Source organism: Branchiostoma belcheri, unplaced genomic scaffold (genome assembly GCF_001625305.1).
Source record: "Branchiostoma belcheri isolate BF01 breed outbred unplaced genomic scaffold, Haploidv18h27 scaffold23, whole genome shotgun sequence".
Classification (NCBI taxonomy): domain Eukaryota; kingdom Metazoa; phylum Chordata; class Leptocardii; order Amphioxiformes; family Branchiostomatidae; genus Branchiostoma; species Branchiostoma belcheri.
The window spans coordinates 367833-381439 of record NW_017803824.1 but is presented as its reverse complement, the minus strand read 5'-3'; the positions used below and the strand labels follow the sequence as shown (position 1 = coordinate 381439).

The following is a 13607-nucleotide window of genomic DNA, read 5'->3' as shown; positions in this document are numbered from 1 at the left end:
GTTTTCCTCTGACTCAGGTGGGATTTTTTACTGCGCCACGGCCGGGACTTTCCACTGAGTCATGCTTACGTCAACTGTTTAATGACTTAGTAACATATTAACTTATGTTACACCTTTAATCATTTGGCTACTGGCTACTATCAAGGCGGGTATTTAACATGGACAAATAAAGGGCAAACATATATTAATCTAAATGATAAAGATTTACAACTCTGTGACATTTTTGTGAAACTTGTAGAACAAAATTTGGAAAACAAGGTAACATCCTTTTATGTTAAATTGGTAAAACCTGGGAGATAGTACAGATTGTAACAAATAAAAGACATCTATAGTATGCTGTACAGTACTAAGTCTGTGTGTTCGTGTGTGTGTGTATGTGTGTGTGTGTATTAATGTTTATGTCTAACTGATAAACCTTTGTGTAAATGACTCATAAAAACATAATGCACGATAGATGCATGATTTTCAACATTGACGTCATCCTCCCTAATAATTACAATTCTTCCATTTATTCCAGACCCAGGACTTCCTTTTTTGCTCTCTCTTGTCTACGTTTCTATCAGCAAATGTTAAGACTTTACATTATTAAGTAACCTATTGGTATTAGAAGTTAATCTCTAAGTGCCGGTAGATCTTTCGGTGAAAAGATTTCATTTCCAGCACAAAGGCCCTTCTTACCTAGTCTTAGCCAGCAGTTACAATTGTGCAAACAGAGGATCTCTTCGGTGAACTTAGAAGAAGGGATATTAAGTAAAACATGAAAGCTGCGTTGGTGGGCGACATGATTAAGGATTAGACATTTAATCCAAGGTGCCAAAAGCTTCGTCCAAAGTTTCTCTTCATAATCATATAGCTGCAAATCAGGATTATTTCAAGCAAACAAGTTTGCAGAGCAATCAGCTACAAACTGGCATGGACTTACGATCATGAAAAAGCCACAGCATTGCTTCTTGGCAACAATTACTTACCTTCAGTTGCTAGACCTTGGAACGTAAAAAAGTTAATACAATTCTACTCACTTGAAAGAGCAGAAATTCCGTGGGCATATATATTAGGTTGAAGACCAAACTGCGCAGTTGAAGGGCTTGCCTCGCCAGAGTTGTATCAGACCCTTTGAGCTGGCTTCTTTGTACAATCTCTCCACCGGTGTTTGTGTCCCAATACAGTTCTTCACGACACCTGTTTCTACACTTGTAGGTAAGACTTTGTTTTTCTATATCTGTCAGACTCTTTATCTGGTAAAATAATAATTTGTGCCTGTACTCGTATACTGTGCACCTTGGCAGTTTTCTCTGTGTAACTTCGCACTGACATACAAACTTAGTCTCCACCAGACTAACTACGCTAGGAGAATATTTGCCAGGGGAGTTTGGCCGCCTTGTAGGTTTGACTGGCCGGGGGGAAAGAAACTCACCTCCCGCGGCCGGCCAATTTTACTCTCTTTTGCCGAATTCTACGATCGATATTCTTTTTTTTTATTCCAACATGTAATCACCAGACGTGGTGACGACACACTCAAGATTTTTTCCACTTATATTAATGCCATCACCAACACAGGGGAAAAATACATGACAGGACAATACTCATTTTCACCTATGCGAAGTGAGGAAAGTCGTGTAAAGTGCCTTTCCCAAGGGCACAAGATCGGTGGCATGTCAGGACTCGAACCCGGGACCTCTAGGTTCCGAGTCGCGCACTCTGACGCTACACCACACGATCCCACGGCTACACCACACGATACGATCGGTATTCCGGTAGAAAGGCCTGGTGGAGTCAAGTAAAAACTCTATATTTGTGGCATGAACTGAACTCGGGGGAGACTGCCATTATGCATTGAATCATCTAATCTCCACAGTTTTTGAGTCATATTTCCTCTTACATTGCCTTTAATTTACATTGCCATACATATGTGTGGTCGAGTGACGTAGCGGTAGCATGTTCGGCTCAGAACCAAGAGGTCCCGAGTTCGAATCCTACCCATGTCTCAGATATTGCGCCCTTGGGAAAGGCACTTTACACGACTTTCCTCACTTACTCAGGTGAAAATGAGTACCTAGCTTCGAGTAGGGACGTCCCTCGGATAGGATGTTAAATGGAGGTCCCGGGTTTGGGGAGAGTCACACCCCACACACGTTAAAGAACCCACCGCACCGTAGGGGACCTTCCCGATGTGAGTGGTTCAAACCTTACAGCCCGGTCTTACGCAGCTTGTACTTACATATACAAAACTTGTGTGTTACGCCTAAAGGCAGTTTACCGGCTATGCGAAACAAAAAAATATGAATTCAGTAGAAAATATTGTATTGTGATAAAGAATAGTGATCGTTTGCCTACTCCTACAAACAACCATTGCAGGAAAAATAATGTAATGCAAATATCAATTTATCATTCCAATCCATTTATCTCAGATTCATTTTAGTCAGGGCTATGCTTAGCAGTTGAGAAGACCAGGACGGAATGTACAACAAAAGTTTCATCATTCCCCCTGAAATATGTACATTTTCATTACATGCATCAGTATCTGTATAGCCAGCGTAACTACATGTACATTGTACCCTTTTGTTTAATTTCTTAATTGTTCCTTTTCTGCTGTCCTTTCTTTATGAGTTTTAAACACTCAGTTAAATGATTAAGTGGTTAAGTACACGTCAGTTGTTACCAACAATACGTTACTGAGATTTCACTTGAAAGTCACATGAAAGCTGCGTTGGTGGGCGATTAAGTATTAGATATTTAATCCAAGGTGCCAGAGGCTCCGTCCAAAGTTCTTTTCATAATCCTATTGCCGCAAATCAGGATTATTTCAAGCAAACAAGTTTGCAGAGCAATCAGTTACAAACTGGCACGGACTTACGATGATGAAAAAGCCACAGTATTGCTTCTTGATTACTTACCTTCAGTTGCTAGACCTTGGAACGTAAACATCAGAGAGAAGTTGACTTTCATCTCTTCCAAACATACTTGTGCCTAAAGTGCTGTTTTAGCGCGGGAAGTTACACAAAGTTAATACGATTCTACTCACTTGAAAGAGCAGAAACTTTGTGGGCATATATATTAGGTCGGAGACCAAACTGCGCAGTTGAAGGACTTGCCTCGCCAGAGTTGTCCCAGACACTTTGAGCTGGCTTCTTAGCACAATCTTCCTATCGGTGTTTGTGTATTAATACAGTTCTGCACGACATTTGTTTCTATCTACACTTGTAGGTACGTCTTTGTCTTCTATATCTGTCGGACTTTGTGTACTATACTGTGCATCTTGGCGGGCTTTTCTCAGTGTAACTTTGCACCACAGCAGACATACAAACTCACTATATTTGAGGCATGAACTGAACTGGGGGGAGGCTGGCATTGCAACTTCTATCGTAGTGTCCACATGTTCTCTCCTACATTGCCTTGAAGTCCATACATATGAATGCAGGTACTAGATGGTTGAAAATATTGTATGTTCATAAAGAATAGTGATTGGAACGAAGACGTTTTGCCAACTCCTACAAACAACCGATACAGAAAATGCTAAGCAGTTGAGAAGACCAGGAAGGAATGTACAAAACTTCCATCATCTCCCATAATATATGCACATTTTCATTACGTGCATAGTATCCGTATAGCCAGTGTACCTACGTGTACATTGTACCCTTTAGTATAACAAAACTGACCAGCTTCAAGAAGTTTATTAATTGCCCATTTTCTGCTGTCCTTTGTTTTCTAGTTTTTAAACACTCAGTTAAATGATTAAATGGTTAAGTACACGTCAGTTGTTACCAACAATACGTTACTGAGATTTCACTTGAAAGTCACATGAAAGCTGCGTTGGTGGGCGATTAAGTATTAGATATTTAATCCAAGGTGCCAGAGGCTCCGTCCAAAGTTCTTTTCATAATCCTATTGCCGCAAATCAGGATTATTTCAAGCAAACAAGTTTGCAGAGCAATCAGTTACAAACTGGCATGGACTTACGATGATGAAAAAGCCACAGTATTGCTTCCTGGCAACAATTACTTACCTTCAGTTGCTAGACCTTGGAACGTAAACATCAGAGAGGACTTGACTTTCATCTCTTCCAAACAAACCAGTGCCTAAAGCTCCTTTTAGCGCGGAAAGTTACACAAAGTTAATAAGATTCTACTCACTTAAAGAGCAGAAACTTTGTGGGCATATATAATAGGTTGGATACCAAACTGCGCAGTTGAAGGGCTTGCCTCGCCAGAGTTGTCCCAGACCCTTTGAGCTGGCTTCTTTGCACAATCTTCCTATCGGTGTTTGTGTATTAATACAGTTCTGCAGGACATTTGTTTCTATCTACACTTGTAGGTAAGTCTTTGTCTTCTACATCTGTCAGACTCTTTATCTGGTAAAATAATAATTTGTGTACTACTCGTATACTGTGCACCTTGGCAGTTTTCTCTGTGTAACCTCGCACTACATCTGACATACAGACTTAGCCTCTACCAGACTAACTACGCTAGGAGAATATTTGCCAGGGGAGTTTGACCGCCTTGTAGGGGTTTGACTGGCCGGAGGGAAAGAAACTACCTCCCGCGGCCGGACTCCCTTGGCCAATTTTACTTAGCATCCTTTTCAGGCGTTCCCGGATCGGTCGTTGTTTTTTTTTTTTTGTCTACAATTGATCAGAAAATACACCCCCCTCCCAAAAAAAGAATGACCGATCCGGGAACGCCTGAAAAGGAGGCTAAATTTTACTGTCTTTTTTGCCGAATTCTATGATCGGCATTCCCGTAGAAAGGCCTGGTGGAGGCTAATACAAACTCACTATATTTGTGGCATAAATTGAACTCGGGGGAGACAGCTGGCATTATGCATTGAATCATCTAATCTCCACAGACTTTGAGTCATATTTTCTCTTTCATTGCCTTCAAGACCATACATATGAATGCAGGGACTAGATGGTAGAAAATATTGTATTTTCATAAAGAGTAGTCTTAGGAATGAGTATGTTTTTGCTAACTCCTACAGACAACCAATACAGGAAATGCTAAGCAGTTGAGAAGACCAGGAAGGAATGTACACCAAAAGTTTCATCATTTCCCCTAAAATATGTACATTTTCATTACATGCATCAGTATTCGTATAGCCAGTGTAACTACATGTACATTGTACCCTTTTTAATTTCTTAATTGTCCGTTTTCTGCTGTCCTTTCTTTTTTTTTAGTTTTTAAACACTCAGTTAAATGATTAAGTGGTTAAGTAGAGGTCAGTTGTTACCAACAATACATTACTGAGATTTCACTTGAAAGTCACATGAAAGCTGCGTTGGTGGGCGATTAAGTATTAGATATTTAATCCAAGGTGCCAGAGGCTCCGTCCAATGTTCTTTTCATAATCCTATAGCTACAAATCAGGATTGTTGCAAGCAAACAAGTTTGCAGAGCAATCAATTACGAACTGGCATGGACTTACGATGATGAAAAAGCCACAGTATTGCTTCTTGGTAACAATTACTTACCTTCAGTTGCTAGACCTTGGAACGTAAACAACGTTAATACGATTCTACTCACTTGAAAGAGCAGAAACTTTGTGGGCATATATATTAGATTGAAGGACAAACTGCGCAGTTGAAGGGCTTGCCTCGCCAGAGTTGTCCCAGACACTTTGAGCTGGCTTCTTAGCACAATCTTCCTACCGGTGTTTGTGTCTCAATACAGTTCTGCAGGACTCTTATTTCTGTCTACACTTGTAGGTACGTATAGATGGTATATAGATGGTATATTTAGGAACTCTGGTGAAAACTATGCAGTAAATTTTTTAGTTACCAACTACCCACCTGCAGATATTAAGTGAACAGTTCCATATCTTGACAATGCTGTTTCAAAGGATTTTGCCAATGAATGACGTGTGTAATCTCAAACATTGTAGGTATATACACCTAAGCTTGGGAGATCAAGTTGTGGAAAGTGGTCCTACGCATAATCTGTCTTCTCCTGTTAACTGCAACTGCCAAGACTGCAAAAAGGTATGCATGACTGTTTTTTTAATATTACTTACATGGCAAATACCCTTGACATTGTGTATACATACATGTTGACATGCCAATTCAATAATGGAACTCAGTTTTTTTTTTCTTTCTCAGCTTTCATCAGATACTTAATACCCACGCACCATTTCTGGGATAAGATTTTAACCATTACATAGGAAACGACTGCCACTAAACCACCAGAGCCAACAACAAAAACAGCAAGGTCTTTACAATATGGCTTCAGCCACTGATTCATATTTATATCATACTGATATCTTATTGGCCGCCTATAAGATATCAGTATGATATAAATATGCGCTAGTAGACAAATTACTTCCAGAATTGATTAATTCCCTCTCTTACAGGCACAATGGGCAGCAAGCTAGAGGGAACGCTACTGGTTCTTCTACTCATCATCTTGAAGGAAACTGGATCAACCGCAGATTGCCGCAGTAGATGCAGCAGATCATCCTGCAGATGCAGAGATATGGGCCTCAGAACTGTTCCCCAGGATCTGCCAACAAGTATCTGTCTACTTGAGTTACAAAAGAATGTCATCACGACCTTGAGTCCACATGCTTTCTTGCGATACAGGAGTTTACAAAGTATAGGTCTGTCCTCCAATAGAATAACCTGCATTTATCCTCATACATTCTCAAATTTACCACAGCTTCAAATGTTATCTCTTGAACGCAACAAAATATCTAACATTGATCCAGGTGTTTTCTCAAATCTACCAGGACTCGGTTGGTTGTACATGTCCTCCAACCAAATTAAATCCCTCCATCCTGCTACATTCTCAAATATGCCACGGCTTGTGTATTTGATACTGTCCAGAAACAACATAACTCACATTCAGGCCGGTACATTCTCAGATTTACCACAGCTGCAAAGGGTGTCGCTGTCCAACAACCAAATAACTCATATTCAGGCCGGTACATTCGCAAATACGCCACAGTTATGTTCGCTAAAACTGAACAACAACCAGATGGTGACTCTGCCATCAACAGCCTATTATAAGTTGTTGGCAATCCGTGGTGTAGACGTCAGCAACAACCCTTGGCAGTGTGACTGTAGGATGCGTCCCTTTAGACTAAAGATGACAGGGTCTGGTTCATTTGAAAATCAGATGATATGTTTTCAACCAGACAGCCTCAAAGGACAAAGGCTGAAACATGTCCATCCTGAAGATCTGAAATGTAGGGAGCCAACCATTGTAAGCTTTCAGAGGGGTGACAGGAACACACTGGCTCAGAAACTGACTCTTCGCTTGGTCTGTCAAGTTTCGGGGACCCCTTCACCAGACGTCACCGTCACCCTCCCATCTGGACTGAATGTAACCGCTGAGTCGGGTGGGAGAATGACTGTGCAGGTGAATGGTACCACCAGTACAATCACCATCACTAACGCTACTTCAGCAGACGCCGGCCTGTACATCTGCACTGCAGCAAATCACGGCGGATCCGCATTTGCCACTCTGTTTGTTGACGTCCAGTTGAATACACCCACGGCCACGGCTAACACAAAGACTCCACCTCTTTCTGGTACCACCAGCACTTCAACCCATCCCACGAACAGCAGCTTCCCTGCGTCTTTTCCCACCTTCTCCCTACCTGTACCTGTTGGCTCTACACCTTCAGAAGACTCTAACCCCGTCCAGTCGCATACGCCCACGGCTAACACAAAGACTCCACCTGTTTCTGACGCCACCAGCACTCTAACCCATCCCACAAACAGCGGCTACCCTGCGTCTTTTCCCACGTTCTCCCTACCTGTTGGATCTACACCTTCAGAAAACTCTAATCCCACTCTCATTGCCACCATCGCTGGTGTAGTAGTTGGCACTGTGCTCATTATTGGTATCATCCTTCTCACAGTTTGTTGTTGGAAGAGGTGGACCAGGAATCGTTCCATTGGCCCAGACCCCGGTGTTGTTGGTTTCAACAGCAGAGACACCACGGCTACTATAACAACCAGTGGCCATGACTAGATGCATCATAATGTCCATTGACACCATTCAATATCTGGCTCCCGAAATTATTGTGTTTGAAACGTTTCAAGGCCAAAAAAATGTGTCTCTTAAAACTATGACAGGCTCGTTGAAAAATGGTCCTATTTCTTCCTGTGACTACTGTCAGAAGACATGTTTGAATACATTTCTGAGATGGTACAAATTACAAAAGCATACACATTAAATCACCAAAGCTGAAATATGAACATGAAAATAATAAAGGACAAAGACTTAAGCGTTTACTATATAATAGGTTGGTAGACACAGTCTGAGATTAGACTTTTCCTCTTCATGATAAGTTCAGTTAAGTTTATCTGACACTCTCTATTTCATGTTGCCCTCTAACTACAATTGCTTTTAATGAGCTATGCTGTGGCCTAACATACCAAGCTGCTACAATGAACATATTAAATCATGTATACTGAGCTGAATTTAGAGGCAAGATGTGAACAGATGTGCATATTGTGTGGAAACTCGTGGAAACAGATTCTAAATTTCAAGGACAGGAACTTCTCTAAGCAATGAAAGACGAACGGTTCTGGTTGTGGAAAATTAAACTTCGTTTGCTACTCTTCTTTTGAGGATGATGATTCACATCATAATGTACATATACTTATATAGATTAATAGGCCTTTAATACAGGATATTGACCTTTCATTCCAATGATCATTGTGCTTTTAAAGGACAGGTGGATTTCTGACACTGTACATAGAACCTGTATATATGCTATACATATTTATGGCTTCACCACACCACGAAGTGGTGTGGTGAAACCATATTGCTTTTTCTGATGTTTCTTCTTCTTCTTCTTCTTCTCCTCCTGCCATTTTTTAAATGGATTCAGCTTCTTCATTTTGGGGCCTAAGGACCTGAAATTTGGTATGGAGGTACAGTGGGCAAATACCCCCAGGCGTTTTTAAAATTTTGGTGATACAGGCTTTTAGAATGGTTTTATTTGAGCTTTTTGGCTGTGTTATAGCAAATGTATTACTGTGCTGTGTACCACGTTTGGGCATGAGTCATCACAATGGAATGCAGGGCATCAACCAATAGGCATGCAGCTTTCCTCTATTCTTCTTGCTGATTGGCTGTTGGGATTTAACTTGATTAACACTTGCACAGAGCATTTCCACCTGCACAGAGCATTTCTTGCTGATTGGCTGTTGGGATTTAACTTGATTAACACCTGCACAGAGCATTTTCATACTGACAGTATGTCTGTATTCAAGTGTTTTGGTAGGTATTTCAAGCTTTCCTGCTCCAGCATTGGAATGCGGGGCATGAACGTTTTTTTTTTATTTTGAAAATCAACAGTTTGCATTATGCAATTAAAAATCCTAACCAATAATGTAGGGAATAGCTATCCAACTGTTGTTTTAGTTGTATGTTACTTCATATTATAGTTATATCAATGTAAATCATTGTTTTCCCTTGTGTTTCTCATTCTTTCCCTACCATGTCGTAAAATGTGGTGAAGCCATCGCTGTATTTGCTCCTAAGCAAATATTGGCCTTTCTAGTGTTTATCCTCTATTATCTAGGTCTGTGTAGCCTGTGTAGCTGAACAAAGCTGATAGGTTGCAGTACGGTTGGAACCTAACTGACCACAATTATGTATATATCCAACTACCGTACGTTTGGGACCGCATTGTAGTCACGTATATGTGTAGATATGTAAATATTGTACGTTTGGCAATGCATCTATAGCAGCGACACCTGTGCTGCAGTGCAATGTGAACCAGTCAGAATTGCCCTGAGGAAGGTGACAGACGGTCACTGAAACGTCACTGAAACGTCGGCTGAATAAAAGACTTGGTTGTGTAACAACTCTTTACTCAGTGACTTACCAACCTGATGAAACTATTCAGGGAAGAAGCTGATAGGTAGAGGTTAGGCGGCTCTAGGACCAACGGGGCAAATCTTTTTTACGCTGGGCTTTCATTCTATTTGACTAGACCCTGAATCTGAAGTTACTCATTTAGCGGTTCTGTAGTTTATATATTTTCATATATTCACTTTTCAACATGAATTGATTGGATGAATCAGGGTGTTTCAATGTTTTGCACATATTCTTCACATCTGCAACCAGACCAGTGTTATAAACAAACACATATTCAAAAAGAACATTTATTCGCAACAAACGCATGTTAGCATAATACACTATACATACTTTAAGACTAAACATTAGGCTCTATATAGAGTCTATAACATGTATCTGAAACCTCTATTGCTAAAAAATGTGATACATATAGTAGAATATCAGCAAAAAAAACTTCATGCACTAACTCTAACACCTAGGACACGCATTAGTCAGAAACAAGAAATAGTATACTAGTACTTAAAAAATTCAATCTATTAGTATAAATATTCAGGTTAACAGAATGAACAATAAAATGGTAGTATTGGATGGTAATCCTTCCATGAAAACAAAACTCTCTTCCTCTATAACAAAAGAACTTTAAACAAATGAACAAGGGTTATTCAGCTCAATGTACAGTACTAAGTTATGGTATATCAGTAAAGTTGTTAATGCTACAAACTAAATGCACGAAATGCAGTCCAATGTTTCCAAGGAACAAAACATTATGAGAAAGACACTAAAGCAAACTTTACAGTTTTCTAAGTAAACTTGCTCACAAATGTATATGTCTTGTACAACATGAAAGTGCTTTGAGTATTTTTTTGGATTTCCTATATGGTATCCACCTTCTCTAGGTCTGCACACGAGTTATTCCACAATCTCCCACCTAAGAGTTCGCAGGTGTCTCTTGCAATGTATGACCCATGTGACTAAACAGTCTGCTGAGTATGCAAGCTGGATAATTCATAGGACCAGGCTCACAACTCAATCCTCAAAACTGTGAGGTTTAGTACTCCTCAGTTACACCTGTAAGTTTTCTCAAAAGTGTGTCTGCATGTGTCTCTTCAGATTACCTTGCTGACGGAACTGCCTGCTGCACTTCTTACACTTGTAAGGTTTCTCCCCTGTGTGAGTCCGCATGTGTGTCTTGAGATTACAGAGATGACTGAACTGCCTGCTGCACTCCTCACACCCATAGGGTTTCTCACCTGTGTGGGTCCGCATGTGCTTTTTAAGACTATCCAAGACACTGAACTGCTTGCTACACTCCTCGCACCTGAAAGATTTCTCTCCTGTGTGAGTTTGCTTGTGTGCCTTGAGATGACCCAGCTGAATGAACTGCCTGCTGCACTCCTCACACTTGTAGGGTTTCTCCCCTGTGTGAGTCCGCATGTGTGCCTTGAGATCACACAGGTTACTAAACTGCCTGCTGCACTCCTCACACCTGTAAGGTTTCTCACCTGTGTGAGTCCGCATGTGCTTCTTCAGAGTACCCAGTTCACTGAACTGCCTGCTGCACTTCTCACACCTGTAAGGTTTCTCACCTGTGTGAGTCCGCACATGGGTCTTCAGAATACCCAGCTGACTGAACTGCCTGCTGCACTCCTCACACTTGTAGGGTTTCTCACCTGTGTGAGTCCGCATGTGTGTCTTGAGATTACACAGCTGACTGAACTGCCTGCTGCACTCCTCACATCTGTAAGGTTTCTTTCCTGTGTGAGTCCGCATGTGTTTCTTCAGATGACACAGATAACTGAACTGCCTGTTGCACTCCTCACATCTGTACATTTTTGTGGCAGATCTCCCATCCGATCCAATTTTGATGCCATCAGAGCCACCGCTGTTTGTTGCCATGATAACAAAAGCCGAACTCACCTCTGTAGTCCTGGAGCATGAATATGAAAACATTTAATTTTAAAAGTGTCCATCTACCCATGTAGGACATATATTATGCTAACCATACAAACATTAATGTTGAAGAAACTACCAAACAGCCCTTACAATGTATATTTGCATAGAGAAGAAAGAGGATTGCTTACGGGTACTTGCTATCCGTTTGTTTGAACCATTATCTATTAATGCAAAACTCGGCCTGTATGGTCAAAATTTAAGACACTTCTTCTCAAATATAAATAGAAGAGCTAGCACTGATGCAATAATTATCATCATTGCTTATCCAGAACCTTTGTCCAAATACAACATAAAAACATCAGAAGTTCTACTGCAGTTCCTAGGAAATCTGCCATATTGCTAAAAACATAAATTTTTTTCAGTGGGACAAGATTATACCAAATTTCATGACAATCCACCCAAAGCCTATTGAGATATGCTGCTAAACCACATACATACAAATGCAACTAAACATGTACATAAATTTCTTAGAATAATAATATGTTCTTACCTGCAAAAGATCTTTTACACAGTCAAGTCTTGAGCTGCTACACCAGAGTACTGATGTCTGGAAGAACACAGGTGAAGCCTCACTGTTTTCCCTTTCAGCAGGGCAGGCAGCACTACTGGACTATAGAATCCTGTTTTCCCTTTCAGCACTACCGGACTATGGAAACCTGTTTCTCTTTCAGCACTACTGGACTGTGGAATCCTGTTTCCCTTTCAGCACTACTAAAGTTCTATGGAATCCTGTTTCCCTTTCAGCACTATTGGACTATGGAATCCTGTTTCCCTTTCAGCAGTACCGGACTAAGGAAACCTGTTTCTCTTTCAGCACTACTGGACTGTGGAATCCTGTTTCCCTTTCAGCACTATTGGACTATGGAATCCTGTTTCCCTTTCAGCACTACTGGACTATGGAATCCTGTTTCCCTTTCAGCACTACTGGACTATGGAATCCTGTAGAAAATGGAAAATAAAAACTGTGATAAAAGAGTCTGCATTTCTGTCAAATATCCCCTCAGTCGACAAAGTTTTCTTTTAGATAGTGAATCACCCCTAACTACTCCTCAATCAATAACACAACATATATGAGAGTTAATGAACCTCCCCTGACTCCAGGCCTTTCCTCCGTGATAGAAACCAGATGTCTGGGTGGAATACCGTTATAAGGCACATTTGGGGGTTTCCACAACATTCTATCTCAAAAGAACTTCCAAATTTCAACCCCAAAATTACCCTTTGTCTGTAAAATCAACTGTTGATTATAGAAAGTCGTTTGTATTATATTTGTACAATAAGCAAGCACTCTTGTTGTCGTGTTTGATTTCCAATATTTAAGGAGACCGCATAACCCCTTCTAGACCGTCGCTGAGGTGTCAACAACTTTTTCTCAGAGACAAATTTGGAAACGATCTACGCCATTTTGCACCTACAAGGGCTCAACAAAACCAAAGAAAGTTTGCGTGTGTGTGTGCTGCTCTATATAAACTTTGTTGTTTGTGACAGAAACTTGTTTACAAACAAGAAATCGTTGCTTTTCGATCAGTATAGAACTTCTCACAAGCGACACACACGTCGCTAGCGGCTGGCTAGTGACAGACTCAGAGAGCGTAAAACAAACTTGTACGTGTTATTCTCCCGTCACATCGATGACTGTAGAGTAGACAAGCTCTTGGTACGTACCTGAGTTGTATGTAGAACGAAATCCCGACGATTTGAACCGAAAAAGGCTCGTAGAAAGACGACGAGAAACCCTCGATACTTTCTTCCACACCACGACACGTCTGGTGGACGGAGACACGGGGGTTAGCGGAATGAGCTCCGCGGAGATGGGATTCCTAAGGCGGCAAAGCGGGGCGTTGCGGAGTT

General features: G+C 41.0%; 1 protein-coding gene across 1 annotated transcript; it reads left to right on the top strand.

The window, feature by feature from the left end:
• The first annotated feature begins 6962 nt into the window (after window positions 1-6962).
• On the top strand, window positions 6963-12549 carry LOC109470534 (leucine-rich repeat and immunoglobulin-like domain-containing nogo receptor-interacting protein 2). Its single transcript, XM_019769500.1, has 2 exons — window positions 6963-7518; window positions 12536-12549. Exons 1-2 carry the CDS (start codon window positions 6963-6965, stop codon window positions 12547-12549), a joined length of 570 nt encoding a protein of 189 aa, XP_019625059.1.
• The last annotated feature ends 1058 nt before the right edge of the window (window positions 12550-13607 follow it).

Excerpts from the sequence above, each read along its gene's own strand:
- LOC109470534 (XM_019769500.1), top strand. The coding sequence starts at position 6,963 with ATGGTGACTCTGCCATCAACAGCCTATTATAAGTTGTTGGCAATCCGT.